The sequence below is a fragment of the Euprymna scolopes genome, chromosome 18, assembly GCF_053919585.1.
Source record: "Euprymna scolopes isolate OS-2025 chromosome 18, ASM5391958v1, whole genome shotgun sequence".
NCBI classification, from domain to species: Eukaryota; Metazoa; Mollusca; class Cephalopoda; order Sepiida; family Sepiolidae; genus Euprymna; species Euprymna scolopes.
This window is the reverse complement of record NC_136499.1, coordinates 65,051,016-65,072,588: the sequence shown is the minus strand read 5'-3', so window position 1 is coordinate 65,072,588 and position 21,573 is coordinate 65,051,016. Positions and strand designations below refer to the sequence as shown.

Genomic DNA, 21,573 nt, shown 5'->3' with positions numbered 1-21,573 from the left:
AATGCTGTATCTACAGCTGAAGAAACACGTGCCCTCTTCGTCTGAAGATCTATCCTGGTTAAAAGCACGTCTGGTTGATCTTGTGCACAGTTTGGTTAGTAGTTCTATTGACTCGAAATCTTTTGTGTTGCAAGCCAACCATTTTAAGGCCATTAAGTCTTTGAAATCAAATAAAGACATTTATATTACAAAACCAGACAAAGGTTCTGGAGTCGTTATTCTCGACCAAAACGTCTACATCAAGAAAATGATGGTGATACTTTGAATATTTTGGCAACGTAAGTATAAGTGATAGGACACTTAATACAGAAACTAAACTTCAATCTCACTTTCTTAGACTTTATAAAAGTGGATGGCTTTCCAAAGAAACTTATAATCGAATTCGTCCTGTGGGTTCACAATGTCCCAGGATGTACGATTTACCCAAAGTCCATAAGGAAAATATTCCTATGCGACCTATTCTTTCAATGTTGGGGTCCACGCAACATGAATTGGGTAAATGGTTAGCTGATATCCTTAAACCTGTCCTGGAAATATATACCGGTTTCTGCATTCCTGATTCTTTTTTTTTGCAGAATTTATTCGTGATGTAAAGGGTTCATCAAATACTGGATATTTATGTTCCTATGACATATCCAGTTTGTTCATCAATTTGTCTTTCGATGAAACTATCGGCATTTGTGCCGACAGTCTTTATCGTGGTTCCCTAACTAAACCCTCCTTTCCTCATGGGTCTAGCTACTAAATCGGTTGAATTTAGTTTTGACGGGAACATGTATCGTCAAGTTGATGGGGTAGCAATGGGAAGTCCTTTGGGTCCTACATTGGCTAATATTTTTGTCGGGTTTCAAGAAAAACTGCTTTTTGATCGGTTTCCTAGACCGTTGTGCTATTTCCGTTACGTGGATGACATTTTTGTTATGTGTTCTTCCTGTACGGAAACTGAGGAGTTGTTAGAACAATTACACTTACTTCACCCTGCATTGACGTTTACTATGGAGGGTGAAGTTAATGACTCATTACCGTTCTTAGATGTTCTTATTGAAAGATCCGGTATCAGTTTTACTACGAGCATATATAGAAACCCACATTTACAACGCAATGCAGCTGGGTTTCGTTCTCCCCTAAAATTAGAAAATTTCATCTGATAAAAACTTTAGTGCATCTGGCTTTGTTGATCTGCTGTAGTACTAAACGAGATGCGGAACTCCAAAGCATAACTGAGATCCTTCTGGCTAATGGTTATCCTTTACACGTAATTCAAAAATTTATGAGCGATAAAATCTTGACGTTTAAAGGTGGAACGTTTGTGGGCCCTCAAAAATGTCCCGTATATGTGAAACTCCCGTGAATTTGTGTTAAAAGCCAGGAGTTTTCGCATAAAATTGCTACAGCCGTTTCACGTTGCTATTTTGCAACGAAGGTCCGAACGGTGTTTGGGACGAGAAATGCTTTCCCCTCCTTTCGAAAGGATGGTATCCGTACCACTCAATATAATATGGTTGTTTATCGATTTAACGGTCAGTGTGAAGCTGACTATGTGGACTATACCATTCAATGTTTGGAGGTTAGAATTTCCCAACACACGTAGGCACAAAAAATGGCCAACATCCGGGCGTTTACCAACTCATAATTCGGCCATTGGTGAACATTTATTACAGTGCCAAATTTGCACTGAAGGATACACGGATGAAACTTTCTCGGTTTTACACAGAGCTCGCACGAGAATTTTTTTTTTTTTTTTTTTATCTCTACGATATTTTAACTTTCAGACGTAATCCACTACACTAGTTTACTCTAATTTATTTTTTCTCTCATAAAATGTATATATATATATATGTATATATGACATCTAATTTACATAAGGAAAACACCTTGCTCTCCCCCATCATTATATATAGCCCCAATCCTCCGACTCTCTCGTCAATGACCATCCCTCTTAAAGAAGCGCGCATAAATCGGGCGAAACGTTGAGTATCCAGGTCCTTCCACCTCCATTTTATTTCATATCGTCGGATTTAATCCAGCTCAACAATCATATATATATATATATATATATATATATATATATATATATATATATATATATATATATATATATATATAGAGAGAGAGAGAGAGAGAGCTGAATGTGTGTGTGTGTGACGAATAAGCTCCTTTATGATTGACTATTTTAAAAAACTGATAGAAGATGTATTAGCCTATTTTAAAAAACTAATGATAGAAGATGTATCGAGACACAGGAATGGGTATGTTTGATCTGGCAGAACGGTGGTTCATTAAAATTGTGGGGTCTGCGTTTGCGCCAGGCCCACAAAGTATTGAAATAAAAAATTAAAAAATTAAAAAAACAAAAAACGTTTACAAGTGTTTTTGATATAGATGTACATAAGAATACTTTGATAAGTATGTTTCAACTTAAATAGGGATGGTATAATAAAATTGTGGAGGTCTGCGTTCGCACCTGGCCTCCATAGAATGGAAATAGGCACGAACTTTAATAAAGACTTTTCATATCTATTTGCGTCAGTATACTTTGATAATTATGTTTCAGTTTGAAGAAATATGGTATAATAAAATTATGGGATGTTCGTTCGCGCCTGACCCCCATAGAATGGAAATATGTCACAAAGTTTAACAAGGTTTTTTTAATATAGATCCACAGAATATTGTGATAAGTGTTTCAGTGTGAACAGGTATGGTATAATAAATTATGGGGTTTATCTATTTTATTTTTACTTTCATCATATTTTGCTTTGGTTTTGATACTCCCAAATTCGATGCTATCTCTTTACAACCCTTCCTTTTTATAACCTATCATACTTTCATAAATCAGAGTCCATTTTCTGTAGGCTGTTTTTGAACCCACGACGGGTACTTTTGCTAGTATATATATATATACACACGCGTCGACCAGAGGTTCAAAACTTTAAAAATTGCAATGAAAATCTGTACTACCCTCTATAAAAAAGCAAGAAAAACAAATATGTTAATGTACGTATCCGTGACGTCGGGTCTATATAATGTATTGGTTTCACTTTTATCAAATGCGTGCGAAATTATATACACGCTCTTCTTTCGTCGCTGTGTTTGAAATCAAAACAGACGAACTTGTAAAGTGAACAATACAAGTTTATTTACAATTATCAAAAGATAGCACATGACAAGAAAGAGAGATCGGTCGGTATACGGATTTGGTGGTGTGGTGTTGGTGCTCGAGTTGCTGGCTCTCTCTCACCCTGATCTCTGCTTAGTTATGTCTTATATTTACATTCCATATATCGGAATTGGAGTGTTCACTTTGGAATGCACGTTGTCTTTGGTCGACATTCCACCCTAGTTTAAAATGTATGTCGTTAGTGTCCGTTAGTTAGTTCATTTTCCATTACCCAAACTCTTCGATCGGAATGTCGATTAATTTCCTTTGTTTTAATTGAATTATGTCAAGAATCGAATTTAACAACTGGCTTTGCCCAGATCCTGAATTTGCGTGCATGCAATATATCCGATATTTTCCGGCGTCGCCCGTCAATTATACAACAACGGAAAGAAAATATCATACACCAAAAGCCACGTAAATTAATAAAATAGATATTTTTATATATAAAAAACATTTTAAAGCAAATTGAGGGGGGGGGAATAAATTTTCTGTCCTGCTATTGATCGTTTGTTTTCTCGTTTTCTATGAGTTTTATAAGTGCTTCGTGCGTCTAAGTTCGCGTCGGCTTGTTATTTTATTGTTGACGTCTAAGTTCGGCTTATTTTCATATAGGGCATCTAAATTCGCGTCGGCTTATTATTTTCATATAGACGTGTTACTTTTGGAGGTTGAAATGATTTTCATTGGTTGAACATATTTAGAGTTAATACATTTCGGTGAAAACTTGCTTTCTTTTAAAAGTGAAAAAAAGCGAATTCAAGCGAATCGAAGGAAGAAAGACGGTAACAATTAAATTAATTTTCGTTTTAGCGTTCGTCGCCTTGCGATTCAATCGCTATATTTCCAATGCCTACTCTCCATGTTGAGAATGGCTTTTTAAAATCTCACAGGTTTGAATCATTTGAAGTTATCTGTCTTGTTCTGCTAGGCTGTTTTCAAGAGGATATCGTGAGATGGTTGCTTGTAGCTTAGTGATAAAATTTAATTTTCGTGTTTAAAAATAAAACTACTTGATCAGTCTATATGATTTTTGGTATACGATATTTTCTTTTCAGCACGGGTATGTACATCATAGATATTTTTCATTTTTATTTTTCACTATTCTAGGTGTCCGGCGTTGCCCAGGTGTTTGGAGATGTGTGTTGAGCAAAAAAACAAAAACAAAAAAGAAGTGGTAGTAGGCAGGCAGGCTCGTACCCGTACCACGAAGGAGGAAAAGAACGTAAAAAAGTAAGGTTTTGCTGTTGCGCCCATCGCTAAACCGGAAGTGATGAAAGTTTAAATTAAGGCTAGTTAATTGAAAAGAGAGGATGACTTTCGAGAAAGTGATCGCTTCCTGTTTAAAACGGCCCAATTGAGGGCGAAGGAATTATGTTTTAGCCAATTTTTCGATATTGTTCGCCCGAAGGACCGATTTCAAAACAATACCAATTTCGTGAAAATTCGCCGCCTCTGTTGAAAGTTTTAGGCATACATACATACATACATACATCATGATGATTGCAACGTCTTGTCAGACGAGTGCCACTCCCACAGACATTTAAAATCCATGAGCCCAAATGTCTGAGGGAGTATCTATGAAAATATGATGTTACAGAGTCTTAGCTTTGTACGACAGCTAAGTCTCTCTCTCTGTTTAAAATGCTGAGATCCAGCAACAAGCAAGAGCAAGATAGCCAGCAACAAATTAAACTGCAGACCAGCTTAATGCGGGTACTGGTCTTCCGCTTTATGTTTTTTTAAATCAGAGATTTGCTTCTCCTAGAAAGGTTGCCTTCACCACGGCTTACGGGAGCCCTCTCTATCCCAATACACATATACACACTCACAAATATACACGGTGCTAATTGGCCGTTGACCCAGAAAAAGAGTTCATTTGCCCTTTGGAAGGTCTTGTTTTTAATCCTTCAGGGAGACTAGCCGCCCTCCTCACCAAACAAGTCTCGTGGGGGAACCAGTTTAGTCGCCGGTGACCCGACCATGAGGCAGGTAGTACTGGGTTACATGGTACCAGTAGCATATGACATGACCTGACACACACAACATACATACATACACACATTTAAACAGAGAGGTGTGATTTATATTATAGATGGAAGAATTCTAGAAAGCATAAAAAAGAAAAAAAAAAGTGTAGAGAAAACTTTCGTAAATTAGATATTCCCACGTTATCTCTATTCGTATGTAGATACAATGCTCGCTGAATTACAGTTTTGTCATGAGCTGCAAAATTAAATGTGATCAATGATTTCAGTGTGGCAGACGGCAAAAAAAAAAAAAAAAAAAGATGGCGACCATTTTTATTTTATGTTCCTTTTTTATTTTAGAGTCCTCGTAATTTTATTTTATAGTCATCGTAATTAACGCTGAAGAAAATTCTGAAGCCGACGCCGTCAGCATATGAAATAAATCTGCTCGTTTTCAAATCGGCTAATGGATATTTGTTGATAAGCTAATTACGCAATAAGCAGATGCAAATGGAACACATTTTTCCCGACCATATATTAAGAGATTAAAACTTTATTTTTAGACGAAAATATGCAGATAATAGCAAGCTTTATACTGAACAGTCGTGATAAAGCGAAATAATCTGTACGTGGATGAATATCTATAAAGAAAAACTCATCAATATATATTTATATATTTATATCTATATATTTATATATTTAGGCAAATGTTACAGAATGTTTTCACTTAATGAGACTTTTTTTCCCCTAAATTTTCCGATAGTTCATTTAGTATTTCAGTTAAATTGGTGTATATAAGTACCGCGAGTTTCGAAAGTGTTCACGAAAACAAAGAAAGAAAAATGGAACTAGAAACCCTCGGAACTTATTTAAACTAATTTCACCGAAATACTAAATGGATTATTAAAAGTGTTATCGAACAAAAATATTCCACGTTATTTAATAACGCTTGTCTAAATACAGAGAATATATATATATATATAAGAACAAGTAGTTAATAAAACATGTTAACACCCCTTTGAAAAAGAGTTAAAAACATATTTAATTTTAAAAAGAAAGCACAAAATAAGTGGATAGTCCTTAATCCGCGGAGTTTCGATGAAATACTTTCTTTCTCATCAGAGGGCAGGATTTAGCAAAATGCGGGATCGGAATTTGCTTGCAAAAGTATTTGATGAAACTACAAGTAAGTCATATATCTTAATTGGTAACAAATAGTGAAACAGAGGGAATATGGTGAAGAAATAGAAAAAATATCCATAAAGACCGGAAAAAGGAATAACCCTGTCATGTTCAATCAGACGTCTATAATTGTGATACTATAAAGTGGTCCTGAGGTGGATTTGAGCCACTAAGTGCTGAGAGGGGGGATAGACAAAGGAATAGGAAATAGCTTAAAATAAACAAAGAAATCGGATCGGAAATATCCTACAATCAACAATAGATAAGAAGTAGCAAACAATAACAATAGAAACCAACCGATAAAATAGGGAAGGGCAGAGTGCTGAGAGGGAGGAATAGACAAAGGGAGAGGAACTGCTTTAGAATAAACAAACAAAGAGGAAATATCCTACAATCAACAATAGATAGGAAGTAGCAGACAATAACAATAGAAAACTACAGATAAAACAGGGAAGGACAGAGTGCTGAGAGGGGGGAATAGACAAAGGGATAGGAAATGGCTTAGAATAAACAAAGAAAAAGGAAATATCCTAAAATCAACAATAGATAGGAAGGAGCAAACAATAACAATAGAAACCTACTGATAAAACAGGGAAGGACAGCTTCCGGTAGTCAGGGTGGGGTGGGCGACCTGAGATACCAAGACGGAGGAGACACTCAGTTGACATCTAGATGCGCTAAATGGCGGATGGAAGTTGGACAGTTAGAGTTGACAACTAGATACCCTTTTTTTTTTTACACAGTTATCACCACTTATCAAGGCCCGGAAGCCACTCAGGGATAAGGGTTATTGCAAGTACATTACGTTAGTGAGGAGATTTGCTGAAATGTTTACTTAAGGGGGCGGTTCATTAGGAATTTGTTATCGAGTTTTTATTCTGGAGATATTTCATGTTGTGGTTTGAGGATTTGTGGAATAGGTCGGCATACTTGGTTAGAGCAGTACAGAGAGGGAAAGTAAGAGAGAAAAAGACAGGAAATTTATTTTTTGTAGAAACAGAAAAATTTCCGACATCTCAGACTACTGGTCACCAAGTACTACCGACCTTTAAGCAGCTTTTTCTTCACCCTTTGTCAGAAACATCACTCATTGAATGAGGACTGAATGACAAAATAGGAGAAGCGAGAGTTACTGGAGCTGCCGATAACACATCCACTGTATTATCTACTCTCCATTAAAACGTTGACGTTGGATGGGAGTTGATAACGACTACAGTTGAACAGTTATAGAGTTGACTGTGAAATAGACACGTGGACAATTTTAGAGTTAGACGAATGTAAAATCAATAGAACGGGGAGAACACACACACACACACACACACACACACACACACACACACACACACACACACACACACACACACACACACACACACACACACAAGTCCAACAGTCAATTTATATGTGAACATTGGCGTTTGTGGTTTCCTTTCTTTGTTCATATTTGTACTTTTGTGAAACCATGCGTGTGTCCCCACCTACAGTCGCCAGCGAGAAAATGACGATCCGGCCATGAACGAAAAATCCACGATACACGACGTTGGGAGTCGGCGAACTGACGAGGGAGCCACACGTTTGGGGTTACATTATATATATATATATATATATATATATATATATATATATATATATATATATAGCTTAATGTAAAAGGAAAAGAGAAAGATCAATTCCACAAAAGGAGACTTATCCGGATAATGCCAAGCTCAACAATAATTATTGAAGCTTATACAATAGGACAACAAGAGTATGAAATGAAGACACAGAACTATATATTGGTAGATATAGAATGGATCATTTATTGAATAATGAAATACAGGCAAAATTTGGGGATAGAAATGACTCTTTATGCCAAGGCATTTCGAAGCCTATTGCTTCTCATAAGAAGAGTAGAGAAGGTGCGAGGTAGCATGGGGGAGATGCAGCGTCTAGCGTAAGGTTCATTAGGGATGAAAAAGATTTAGAGGAATTATAGAATGTTGGGGGAAGCTTTATTGAATTCTAAATAAATAAGGAGAAGCTTATTATATATAGTATGATATATAAGAATATATATGGTCTTTAACATAGTATTGAGATTAAGGGGTATATGTATTATGGTTAAATAGGGGTGTATTGTTGCTGTATTGTAATTTATTTTAACAGTTTGTGGGGTGTCTATTTTCTATGGAGTGGGTAATTTTGATTAATTTGGGGGGTTATGTAAGGTTGTAAAACTGAAAGGTAATATGCGGCAATATATTTATAAGTTTCTACTCTTATGATATAGGGAGTATGATCATAAGGGGACGGTCGGAGATTATGCTGGCAATGACTATGAGTGCGTATAACTTGATGTAAAAGGTTAAGTATACATATTGATGTTAAAGTGGGGGAGTAAGGAAACCATAGCTACTTATGAGAGTGGTAAAAATATACCAAATAATAGTAGGGTAATTATAATAGTACGAAAGATAATAGTAATGACATTTATAATAATAGTAGTAATAATAAAGCTGAAAATAAATTAGATGTAAAATTGAATATTAAAAAAACATTAGATGTAAAATTGAATATTAAGAAAAATAAAACAAAATAAAAATAAAGGCAAAATTAAAAGTAAACATTAAAATTAAACATTAAATATAAATTCAAAATTACTGTTAATAACAGTGAAAATGGAGATAATGGTAGCGGTTATGGTATCAATGACGGGGGTAATGATAATGATATCAATTATAATGATTATAATAATAATAATAATAATAATAATAATAATAATAATAATAATAGTAGTAGCGTTAAAAACAGTGCAGTAATAATAATGATAAAAATAAAGGCAGTAGTAACAATACTTCTACCACTACCTCCAACATCACCACCACTATTGCCAATAATAATAATGTAAATACTGTTAATAATAATTATTAGGGGTGCGTAAAAGAAATGGATACAGACAAGTAAGTGGAGGGGGGGGTAGAATAGCAGGAAATGGGGTTGGGGAGTGAGGGGTAAGTGGACTCGTATAAAATAAAGTAAAATAGAGAATATATATATATATATATATATATATATATATATATATATATATACACACACATATACGCATACACATACATATATTCGTATAAAAATAGATGTATAATAAGCCGGGAAAGCGTAAGAGTTCGGTGAACAAAAGGCCCTTGGTATTAAATTAAAGGATTGCTTCACCAGGAACGGTAGTTTCAAGCGTCCACCTTAAAACTTTAAATTTCTTGAAGTTCGATTATAAAGGCCATCAAATTTATGTTTATATAGACAGGCCAGGCCTAGAAAGTTGAATACATACTTTCTCGTTTATGAATACGAGGTACAGGTCCATCGAATCACCATAACTACTTTATGTAGTAGTTTTAATCTCCAAGAGATACAAGAAGTATAGTTTATAGCAGTCCTTTAAATTTCCATATTTCTCCAAATATTTTGTTGGGGTGGTCTTCCGTAGATGTTTTAGTCCGATGAATTCTTATTCCACCTAATTTGGCTGGCAAAAAACTGTATTTTTTTAAAGGAGGCTCTTGTGATGGAAATTACCCATTGCTGGACTACAGGGTGGTCAAAAAGTCAGGTAACATGTTAAAGGTAGAAAAAACAATATGATCCATTATAATCTCTATTCGTTTAATATTATTTGTTTAAATATTTGAGTGTTATATATAAACTACCCCTCCTGATTTCTGGCTTTGGGGCTATGTAAAGGATAGCGTTTATGGCAAGAAGCCTGATACAATAGCGTCTTTAAAGTTATTTATTGAAGAGGAGATTGCGCGGATATCAGCTGACATGATTACACGTGTTACACAATCAGTGGTTAATCGCTTCCAGCGATTGATAGAGAGAAATGGACGACAATTAACAAAATAAACATATTTCATGTTTGTTTCATTTTATATTTCAATGTATGGTACTTAAATATACGTGTATTGCTAATATCGTTTTTCTTTAAAATGATACCTGACTTTTTGACCACCCTATAGTTCAACTGTGTTCAAATCTAGATTATATTATCAGTAGGAATTAGCATCTAGATGGAACGCTTAGCTGGTAGTCGGAGGGGGTAGGATAGGAATGGGGATATGTCTGTATGGGTGACGGAGGTGGGTTGGGTTGAATCGGGAGAGCTTTTCTTAGGTTATATTTTCGGTACATTTAAAAGTTTTAATGTAAATACTACTGGGTGGATGGCTTAGTGTAAATCTAATACGCTGATTTTTAAATAATTTCTTATGGGGGGGTTGCCAGTGGGGTTTAGGGGTGGTGGCTAGATAGTTCATAATTTAGGTTGTAAGTCTTTTGCCCTGTAAGGTGGTTTCTAAGCTATATTTTCAATGGGCCTGGATTTTATATTGTTTAGGTTATATTCTCGTTGCATCGTGCGCTAATTGGTGATTTCGTTGCAATTTAACAGGTGGTATTAAGTGTACATGTTTACGGGGGTAGGGTTTGTTAGACAAAGTTGTTTATGGGCGTATGATTAAGGCAGATATATTGTTAATTAGGCATTGCCAAGATGCAGGCTATTCTAGGTTGGAAATTTATTTAAAATTATGTAATGGTTGTGTGTTCAGAGGGTGTTCTAATATTTTATATTAAAGAGTTGAAGTTTTTTATGGCGATTTTTTCAGATCGCGGGAGATAATGGGTGGTTTAAAAAATTAGTTTGGGTTGTTGTCCAATAGTTCTATACTAGGGGAAACGGTTAGTGATGGATACTGTTGCATTTTATGGATGGCGAGGAAGTGCAATAAGCTAGTTCCTGTCCGGTGGTGCATTTTCAGTGGGGTTAATTGCATTTACGTATCTGAACTTTCTCTTGTGCCTGCAACTGCGAATTATCTCTTGTTTTGAATTGAATTGAGGATGTTTAATTTTTAGGCGCCATTATAATCTCTGTAGCCTCTGCATTACATAGGAGGCAGTATTTAGATCCTGGGCTGTATGACTTGGATTTTCTTAGTATTTTCCATTTTAATGTAAAGTCTATTTTGTTTTGTTTTAGGTTTCTAACTAGGTTAGATAGGGTAGTTTTTGTTTTAGGGTTCTCCTTTGAGAATGATTGTAAATGGTTTGCAATTCTGGCCTTTATCGGGAAGGAGGATAATCCTATGTAGGTATGTATTATAGGGCTTGTGCGTGGTGTATCTAGAGGTTCTTCATTTATCTGGGGTGCCCTGAGTTTCTATGTTCAGGTTCTGTAGAACTTATACCTATCTGCTCTGTGGTCAGTTGTTCAGATTGTGTACTATTGCTTATTGGGTTATGTGGATTCTCTCCGGTGTAACTAGTACTATAGGTTTGGGCTGTCAGGTTATTAGTTGTCGCATTAGGCGGGAGTTCTGTTACTTTACATGTATATATGACGTCTGATTGTACACAGTCATTCTGCAGTGGGCAGCTAGTTGGGTCGTTACAATTGCAGTTTGGTTGGGCTAGACTAGGGTTGCCATTAATTATTTTCTGCGCTGATTCTATTTTCTTATTATTAGTGTTTATAATAGTTTTTGCTACATTAGGCATAGTTGAGAAGGATAATTTAATAGAGTTTTTATTTAGAATCGTGCTGTATATGTGAGGATACTTGAAGGAATCTTCTACTAATTTAAAGAATTCTTTTGGGATATTAGTTTGGACGTTATTATTATAGGGGGGTTGAACCAAATATTGGACTTTCTTCTGATCCGTTTTTGGGATTGTTTGTTCAACTTGTATGAGCTTTTCAATGTTAGGAATATTTGGTATATGATACTTATAATTCGATCTTGCCTTATTATTTTGCCTAGACTTGCGTTTAGTCATGTTGTGGGTCACTATGCCTAAGGGGCTGGATATTTTTTAGCATTATTCGTATCATACTTAATTGCGTCTTTGTATCCAGAGTTTACTAGTGTGTTGTTATAAAAGGTGGAGCTTTCGTTGAAAATTTTATGGTTTGCAGGGAAATTAGAGATTCTTTTGGACACCAAGGAATGAATTTCCTTAATGACGGATCTGGGGTGATTGGGGAGTTTGTGGACAGAGTGTAGCGACAAATTTGGTTTATAGTAGGGGTAGTATGTTTCTTCCTTTAGGTTTAATGTTACGTCTAAGAAGTTTGAGGTGCTTTTTTCATTCTCTACTGTTATACTAAGGCCGAAACTTTAACAAATTCTCTTAGTTTGATTATGGTCCTATTGTACATTCTGGGCCTAGCCCCAGTTACTAATAGAGCGTCGTCCCTATACAGGCCTCCTTGTAGGTCGCTATTGCTGAATCTGTGTTTAAGCTCATTTAATAGGTAGATTCCTACCAGATCCGTTACTTGTGCAGAGTCTGCCGCGCCAATCACTATGTCGAATTGATCAGGGGTGTCTTTTCTAGTCCACAATTTATTATCAAATTGTATTAAAGTTTTTCTTGCTAGTAGGATTAGACTAATTTATGAGTCGGAAAGGTCCGAGTTATTTTTAGCTAAGATGAGCGCTTTGTTTAAAAGGATAGGGGATATAGATTGGTAGTAGTTGTCAATGTCAAATGTTATAAAGTTTAGTCTTGATTTGTCTTTGAGGTTCGATGATTGTCAAAGGGAGAAGCTTATTTTCTTTTTTATACTTGGTATTATTCTATCTAATATGTTTTTACTTATACTTCCTAGGTCTGATTTAGCGGGGCAGATTAGCCTGATACAGGGGTTGCTGTTGAAGTTAGGCTTATGGTCCTTTAGAGTGAATCTTGGGGTAACTGGAGTGAAGATTTCTGTGTGCTTACTTAGGTTCATGCTAGAGAGTAGGTTCTTAGCTTGGTTGTTGATCTTATGTGTTGAGTTTTGCGATATTTCCTTATATGATTTTCTAAGCTCTTTATATATTAGGCTCTCATAAGCTTGGCAGTTTAATTTGTAATAGTTTTTTGTTTTATCTGCGGGAACAAATAGTTCTGTCCCATTCTTAACTTTATGTGCCAAGCCGTTTATTTTATTAACTATCGGGTGTGGATGTTTATTAGTTTTCTTAAATTTTATTTTCTTGATTAGATTAATTAGTCCGTTTTCAAATTCTTCTAAATGTTCACTAGCTTTAGGAAATTGGTTTGATTTTAGTCCATAATATTTCGCCGCCATTCTCTCTTGCTCCCTCTGTCGGGAGATACTATTTATTGGCAAAGGGGAATATTCTAAATTACTTTGGAGAAACGCTATATATATATGCATTTATTTTTGCACATTTTTGTTAACGTTTTTCCTGGAACAGTGAGAAAACGTTCACCCAGCGCTTAAGTGACTTCACGCACCCGTTTGACAGCTACATTTTGAAAATCTCTTCCGTTCTCTATTTTTATTAGCTTATTCACCTGATGATGATTCGATGGGGAATCGAAGGCGTTTGTAATGCATATCGAACTTATACAGATTTACACTTCTTTTCCGCACAAAAGCCACCCGTATATGCAGACAATCTTCTATTTACGACCAAGAAAAATATATTTTGTTTTTGTAAACACAAAAAAATAGTCAGATACGCAAGCGCACACACATATAAGCACATAACACCTGGTATTATCAGATAATTATTTAAATAATTTAATTCAAACACTACCCATAAAATATATACAAATTTACACACGCACGCACACACGCACACACACACACACACACTCAAATAATGGTAGAAACTCGTATGATGTACAAATAAAATAACAGACCTAAAATCTTCCATCACACGTATAGACCAGATATAAGTACGTACAAATCCAAGTATATATGCATAAATATATAAAAACTCATATACTCTCACCCCAAACCTTTAATAAAACCCCCCGAATAAATATATAAGGAATTACAAAAGATGGTTTGTTTATGTTAGATATTTAGTATATGCATATATTTCTGATCCAAAATGAAATTAAAGAAAGCCAGAAAAAATCAAACGCTGTTCCCCCATGTAACAAGAGCTCCTGTGGTACAAAATTATTTGGAATTTATTTGACTCATATATTTTTTTATGTCTACAGTCAATTGACCTTTTTAAAATTCAATATTTTCAATTTGAAATTTCTGATTTTTATTAAGAGGTTTTCCTCAATTATTGAATCTAACGATGTCTAAGTTCTCATTAAAACATAAATAACGTAGTGTATTTAGATCTTTACATATGCGTATAATTAGGCTTAAATGTTGGAGTGCTTTTTAATATATTTATTTGTGTATTTATTATTATATTGTGTTGTTATGTAGTAGGTCGAACACAAGAAAGTGTTTGTTAGTTATTTATCTGTCTCTCGATCTATCTATCTATCTATCTATCTATCTATCTATCTATGTGTATTATCGATATATCTCTCGATCTAGCTATCTATCTGCTTCTGTGTCTATACATCTCGATCTATCTATCTATCTATCTATCTATCTATCTATCTATCTATCTATCTATCTATCTAACTGAAGAGATAACCAAGAGATGAATGTGAAGAATGTTGATAAAGTCAAAATATAATAAAATCATATCATAGACAAGTCACCGGAAGCATCTGACCAGCTGACAGAACTACGTGTATGTTACCACGCGATCAGGTTAGCTGGAGATGACATTGGAGTTGGAATTTGGACGTTGAGCATGGCGGACGGTTTAATAGGCCGTCCTCCCTTCACCGGGGAGGGAGCAGACGTGTCTTAGAATGGGGACCTAGAATCAACCACTCAAGCAAAGATATTCACTTTCAATTCTTCTGCGATCGACTCCTGGAAAGTGAATAAAAACTATATGAAATAAAATCTGGTTCTTGGAAGTGAATGAATATTCGTTCAAACTGGTTCTAGCCTCTCCTCCAAGAACAAGATGAATTCCAGGTGAACCAAGATCAACGACGCATGAAAATAAGGTATGTCGGGAAATACACGTATGACGTCCCCCCCGGATATGAACATTAAGACGACCATAGCATAGGAACATAAATAGACCACAACAACATAACTTAGGGTTCAGATAGTGAAGAATCAAATACGCCCCAATTTCCGATATCATTCCTACAATGAAGCAGAATCTCTTCCCTTGAAGTATTCTTTTGAAGCCTGCAGACAATAATCGCTGGGCCAGGTTTTCAGAATAGGATGGCGCGGAAGCAATTCTAAGTGTAATCCATACAATTTTACCATAGATGCAATCGACACAGCTATAGTAAGTGAAACAGCATTGTTTTCTTTTTCATCTGTGGTCGTACTTGTGGCGATTTATTCATTCAAACGCACCGATAATGCTATATAATACTTAATATTGAGAGTTCTTCCTTATTTCAAGGTAATAAATGACCAAAATACATTGTGCATCTAAAAATGTGGAGTCCAAATCTTCACATGTTTATGTTCGCGTCTTTTATCGTTTAGGACGGCTTTCGCCTGCTGCTGCCTACTCAGCTGACTACTGATTTAACTCAGAAGTGAAGTGGTGAATCCATGTTTCATTCATTGTCACGTGATGATGGTAACCTTCTGTCTCGCGAGAAAATGACTTTTTGCATCTGAAATTGGAGTTGCCTCTCAATATACAAGCCTGGGCACTGGGCAGGTGATAATAGATCTACGTTTACTCAGTTTCCAGGGTTCTTTCCTCTCGGGTAGCAGACAAAGTCTGACGGAAAGGCACGCCAATACAGTCAGAGCTAGCACAGCTACATGAGTTGCCAGAAAGGTGTTGCAGTGCTTCACCATCCGCCCAACTTGATTCTAAACCAGATTTTTGTCAGGGTTTACTTCCTTAGCTTTTGCCCCTTCCAAAGCATCTACAAGGCAGCGACGCTATTTTTCCATGTCGCATATTGATGCAAAAACTCCTTTTTATTGTATTAAAACAATCGCAAGCTACGTTTCTGAATTACCGACACGTTGTTGTTTTTGATCGATCCTCAGCAAACGCGGCACTCACTTTGAACACTTTTTCATTGACAATCGTTAAGGCAAAGGTTTGGAAATACTATCCTCTGATATACATAGCTGTCATACTATCTTGCGAGATTTACAAATCGGTGGAAACGAGTTTGTAGACTTTTTTTTCATGCTTCGCTGGATTTGGACGATCTGAGCGTTCATCATCATTTGCTTTAAAAGTCAGCACACCATCCCTTAACCATTGTTTTTGAGGGGGCCGAGTACGAATACCACTTATCAAGCTATATAGCGTTACTCACGTTTACATACGGGAACCATATGTTCTATGCAATCTACGTAAGTAAGTAAGTACGACAATGTTCCAAAAGTAATGCCTCCTATTTTTTATTCCGAAAAAATTGATCAAATTACATTGGTATGATGACTGAACTTATTTATTCATGACCTGAAAATGTCATCACTCTGTTGCAGATATTAACAGCGTGAGACTCTAATAAAGCAATTCCTGCCATGGACGTGCGTCAGAAGCAGAGATTCGTCATTGAATTCCAGGCAAAGTGCATTAAGAATGGTTGTGATTGTGTAGGAAAAAAATCTGGAGCACAAAAGGTCGCCCGTTTTAAGGCACCACTCTTGTTTTTCGTAACTCGTCAACTTAGAAACATAGGAAAAGTATTAACTCGACTCCTTTTTTTAACAACGGCATTTATTTAACGTTCTCCCGCCAGGCGTGACTTACGATTGCGATATCATCCACATCTCTAGCGTGATCGCCCTCTCTAACGTTTTCTCTCTCCTTTTTATAGTCTTTTTCTTATTCCTTACTATGACGTCGTTTTGCACACGGCTCGGTATTTGCATATAGCCGCGATACTCCGTCACAGCTATTGTTTTGTTAAATAGGATTTTTCCATAAGAAAGAAATTCTTGTTCAACGCACGAAATTCATATTTTTACATTTTTTAAAAATTTGTAACAGTAGTTTCAGTTAACCAGTATATTATTTGTGTTTCTAAAAATGACTATTAGATGTACGTTTTATTATGAATCAAAAATAATAAAAGAAATCAACTATCAGTAATTTAGGTGACTTAAATAGGATTTACAGTGATTTAAAAAAAAAAATTAGGTAAATCTTTACTATCACACCTTTAAAAAATTCAAATTGTACTTTTGCGATTATATGTAAACAACCTGAGAAATATCAGCAAAAAGAAAACACCACATTTGTAAACATATTTTTTTTTATTTTAAAGTAGATCATTTTCCCCATATAAATATAACAAGTAATGATCGTTCACTTCCTGCCCACTTAGCGGTAAATTGACATCATGTATGAATGGTTTCTTACTTTTAGGACGAAAAATGAGGGTAGAGACTTTTTTTTTACTTACTCAAATTATTTTTTTCTGTTTTAAATAGAAATGGGTGAATTTAGTTAATTTTTCCACACTTTTAGTTTGGGATACAAATTATGAAATTAGCCACCATTAAAAAAAATAATGATTAAAATAACCATGATGGAAAATACATGTACTTGGTCAAGTAAAAGTGACGATAACGAACTACACCGAATAATCTATGTAATACGAACCAAACTGTTTATTTTAATTGTTACCCAAACCTAACCCTAAACCAAGTTTTAGTTTTAGTTCAGCTTAGTTCGGTTCGTAATGTGTAGAAACATTGTAACGTGATTCGGCTTTCTTCAGAAAACTAGAACTACAATTGTCGTTCCAAAAGTAAAGCCTCCTATTTTTTAACTAAAAAGTTGAGGACCTACGAAGACGGGAGTGGTACCATTAAAACGAACGACATTTTGTGCCCCAGAATTTATTTTTCTACATAGTCACAACTATTCTCAATCGATGCGATGAACGATGGGCGTCTGGAGAACGCTTTGTCATACAAGGGTCGTTCTAAAAGTAAAGCCTCTATTTCTTTTTTTTTTTTTAACTAAAAGTGTCGAAGAATTACGAAGACGATAGTGGTACTATTAAAACGGTCGACCTTTTGTGTTACAGACTTTTTTCCTACTCAATCACAATCATTCTTAATACACTTTGCCAGGAATTCAATGACGGATCTCTGTTTCTGACGCACATCCATGACAGGAATTGCTTTATTAGAGTCTTCTACCGTCAATATCTGAAACGGAGATGACATTTTTAGGTCATGAATACATATCGATGCAATTTGATCTGTTTTGGCGGAATAAAGAATAGGAGGCATTACTTTTGGAACGCCCTCATACTTACTAAAAAAATGCAAATTTCTGGACACATAAAAATATGGAAGAGGACAAAAAACATATTTTTAAACATTAAACATAGTTTACGCACTGCATTTTATTCTAGACAAATTTAATTAATCTTTTTAAATCTTTGAAGGATATTTTTTAGATAATTAAATCAGTATTTTATATTCCATCCGGGCAACGTCGGGACACGAGTTCTGCGAGTCTTATATAAATAGATATTTTGTTGGTCTCTCCATCCGCCAGTAGAATTTTTTCCGTCAATCACAATTTTTTAAACATAATAAACACACTGCAAAATTTGTCTTATTTCGAAATATTAGAGATTTTAACTACTTTTAGGAATGGAAAATATTACATTAATAATAAAAATAATTTAAGTCCCAACAAATACTTGAAAATTTAAACCAGAACCTTGTGATCTTAAGTCCGACGTTCTACAAACTAAGCTATTTCGACCTTTGTACACACTGCTTAAAACATTACCTTGAAATAATTATAACTTTAGCGTGACGTCGTAGATTTGTTCTTTGTGTCATGTTTAAAACATGAATTCAAACGAGCTTATAAAAATTCTCTAGATTTTGATGTGAAATATGAATCAAACTCATATCTCCTTTCTCTAAATGGTTTCGTAATCCTCGAAATATGTGATAATCTGTGGGATAAGGACGAGCATTATCATGATGGAAGATTACTTCTTTTTTGTTGGCTAAAAAGTTACTTTTGGATCAACATAGGTGAGAATATTTCAGACGAAATATGAAAAATGCTTTAATAATCTAAAAGAAAAGTTATGATATGTTTAAGTAATGAAAATATGCATGAAATAAATTATAATGGTTTAAAATGCCCTTTCTACCAACCGGCAACATTTTTTTTGTTGCTCTGACTCCTCGAAATACTGATTGAGTTTTATCAATGTTTTAAAGTTCAAATTTCTACTTATAATATGACAATGTCACACGTTTACCCAATCATAACGAATGGAATGAAACAACTTTAACTTTATAGATTAAATAGCGGGTTCAGTTCGACCTTTGCCAGTGTGTTAATATTTTGTCGCTTTTGTTTGCGCGTGAATGTGTGGGTAAGGGGAGTAATTAGTTGTTCGGTTTAGTTATTTATTTGCTTCCCCACTGAGTAAATTAGGCGCAAGGCCGCTTTTTTAATGTGGAGAGTGAGAGGAGGGCGACCAGTTCTCGCGAGAGGGAACTGGATAGCGACAATTGGTATGAAGGTTTTCCCCTACATTGTCCAAAACTGATTGTTCAAGAGCAATGATCTGATATGTGAGATTGCCATCACGTATTACTTTGATTGCAGCATCTGCCGGAACAGATGGTATTTATTTGCTCCCCCACCGAGCAAATTAGGCACAAGGCCGATTTTTAATGTGAGGAGTGAAGGGGAAATGGGGACCAACTCCCCGGGGAGTAGGGGAGCTGGATAGTGACAATTGGTATGAAGGGTTGCCCCCACATTGACCAAGGTCTTATATGTGGGGTTGCTCCCACATATGGTCTTTGCTTGCAGTATCTGCCGGAACAGATACTACACTTTGATCTTGGCCCAAAAGCCAAGAACAACAGGGTGTTTATTTGCTCCCCCACCGAGCCGATTTTTAATGTGAGGAGTGAAGGGGAAATGGGGACCAACTCCCCGGGGAGTAGGGGAGCTGGACAGTGACAATTGGTATGAAGGGTTTTCCCTACATTGACCAAGGTCTTATATGTGGGGTTGCCCCCACATATGGTCTTTGCTTGCAGTATTAGCCGGAACAGATACTACACTTTGATCCCGCCCCGAAGGCCAAGAACAACAGGGTATTTATTTGCTCCTCCACCGAGCAATTTAGGCACAAGACCGATTTTTAATGTGAGGAGTGATGGGGAAATGGGGACCAACTCCCCGGTGAGTAGGGGAGCTGGATAGTGACAATTGGTATGAAGGGTTTTCCCTACATTGACCAATAACTGATTGCTACAAGAGCAGTGGTCTTATATGTGGGGTTCTCCCCACATATTCTCTTTGCTTGCAGTATCTGCCGGACAGATAATACACTTTGATCCCGACCCGAAGGCCAAGAACAACAGAAAAAAGATCTTGGTCCGAAGGCCAAAAAGAAAAAAAGGCAAACTTTTTTTCTGTTTAGTTGTTCAGTTTAAGGTTTTTATCATTTATTTTCTGTAAAATTACAAATAATAAACAATTAGACACAAAGCCAACTCAGAAAATGGGGAGGGGGTCATCATTTTTACTGTACCTTTTTACTTGTCTAAGAGGTATCCCTAGCTAAAGTTCTGACCCACAACAATCACTGCAGGGGCTGTTCTACTTACTATTCTCAAATCAAATCGATTTTTTATTATTATCCAAAAGCTTAATCGTTTTTTTATTTATAAAAAAAAATTATTTATGTTCAACAAAAATAAAAGATGTAATCTAACGAACGAAAAAAAAAAAAAAAAAAAGAGAGTATCTAATACAAACTAGTAACGTTTTACGCCCGTGAGCATCGCGTCTCTACTTCCCTACTTTACGTTGTTGAGGACTTACATAGTAGGTGGGATTTAACTGCTTGTCTGGTTTGTCGGAGGTATTTACGTGAAGGGGGTACAAATTAGGCGTTCCATTCAGAAAGTTGCTCACTACCGAACGAAATCATTAACAAATGTTTATTTGCAGGTAAACACAAGCAATACATTGTTATTTACATAAAAAAGCGTAGCAAAATATGTGTATGTGTGTGTGTGTGTGTGTGTGTGTGTGTGTGTGTTAAGATTAAGTTGCGCCATTCGGATTGGAGAAAACTGGGCAGACTGACTGCGATCAATCGAGACATTTAAACGTGGATGATGATGCCTGTCTAAGCGAAATACTGCATCAGTGAATGATCATGAGCAAATGAATCGACGGGTTTAGCCTGGTCTGGGTGGCAGTCTTGCTTATTGTACGGGGGTTGGGAGTTGGAGGTTGGGGAAGCGAGCATTGGATTATCTCTTGGTGTATTCACTGATTAACTAGCGCTCGATGACCTTAATCAAAATTTTGTGCGTAATCTATGAAATACGTAATATCGGCCGATAATAAAGTAAATTACCATTTGTGTTATCTGTTATTATACGAA

The 21,573-nt window shown here is 35.8% G+C and overlaps 1 protein-coding gene across 1 annotated transcript; it reads left to right on the top strand.

The window, feature by feature from the left end:
* Positions 1 to 773: 773 nt before the first annotated feature.
* LOC145297872 (uncharacterized) lies at positions 774 to 1,148 on the top strand. Its single transcript, XM_080144199.1, has one exon. It carries the CDS (start codon positions 774 to 776, stop codon positions 1,146 to 1,148), a length of 375 nt encoding a protein of 124 aa, XP_080000325.1.
* Positions 1,149 to 21,573: the final 20,425 nt, after the last annotated feature.

Bases quoted from the DNA above. Each gene is read 5' to 3' on its own strand.
- LOC145297872 (XM_080144199.1), top strand. From the start codon at position 774: ATGTATCGTCAAGTTGATGGGGTAGCAATGGGAAGTCCTTTGGGTCCT.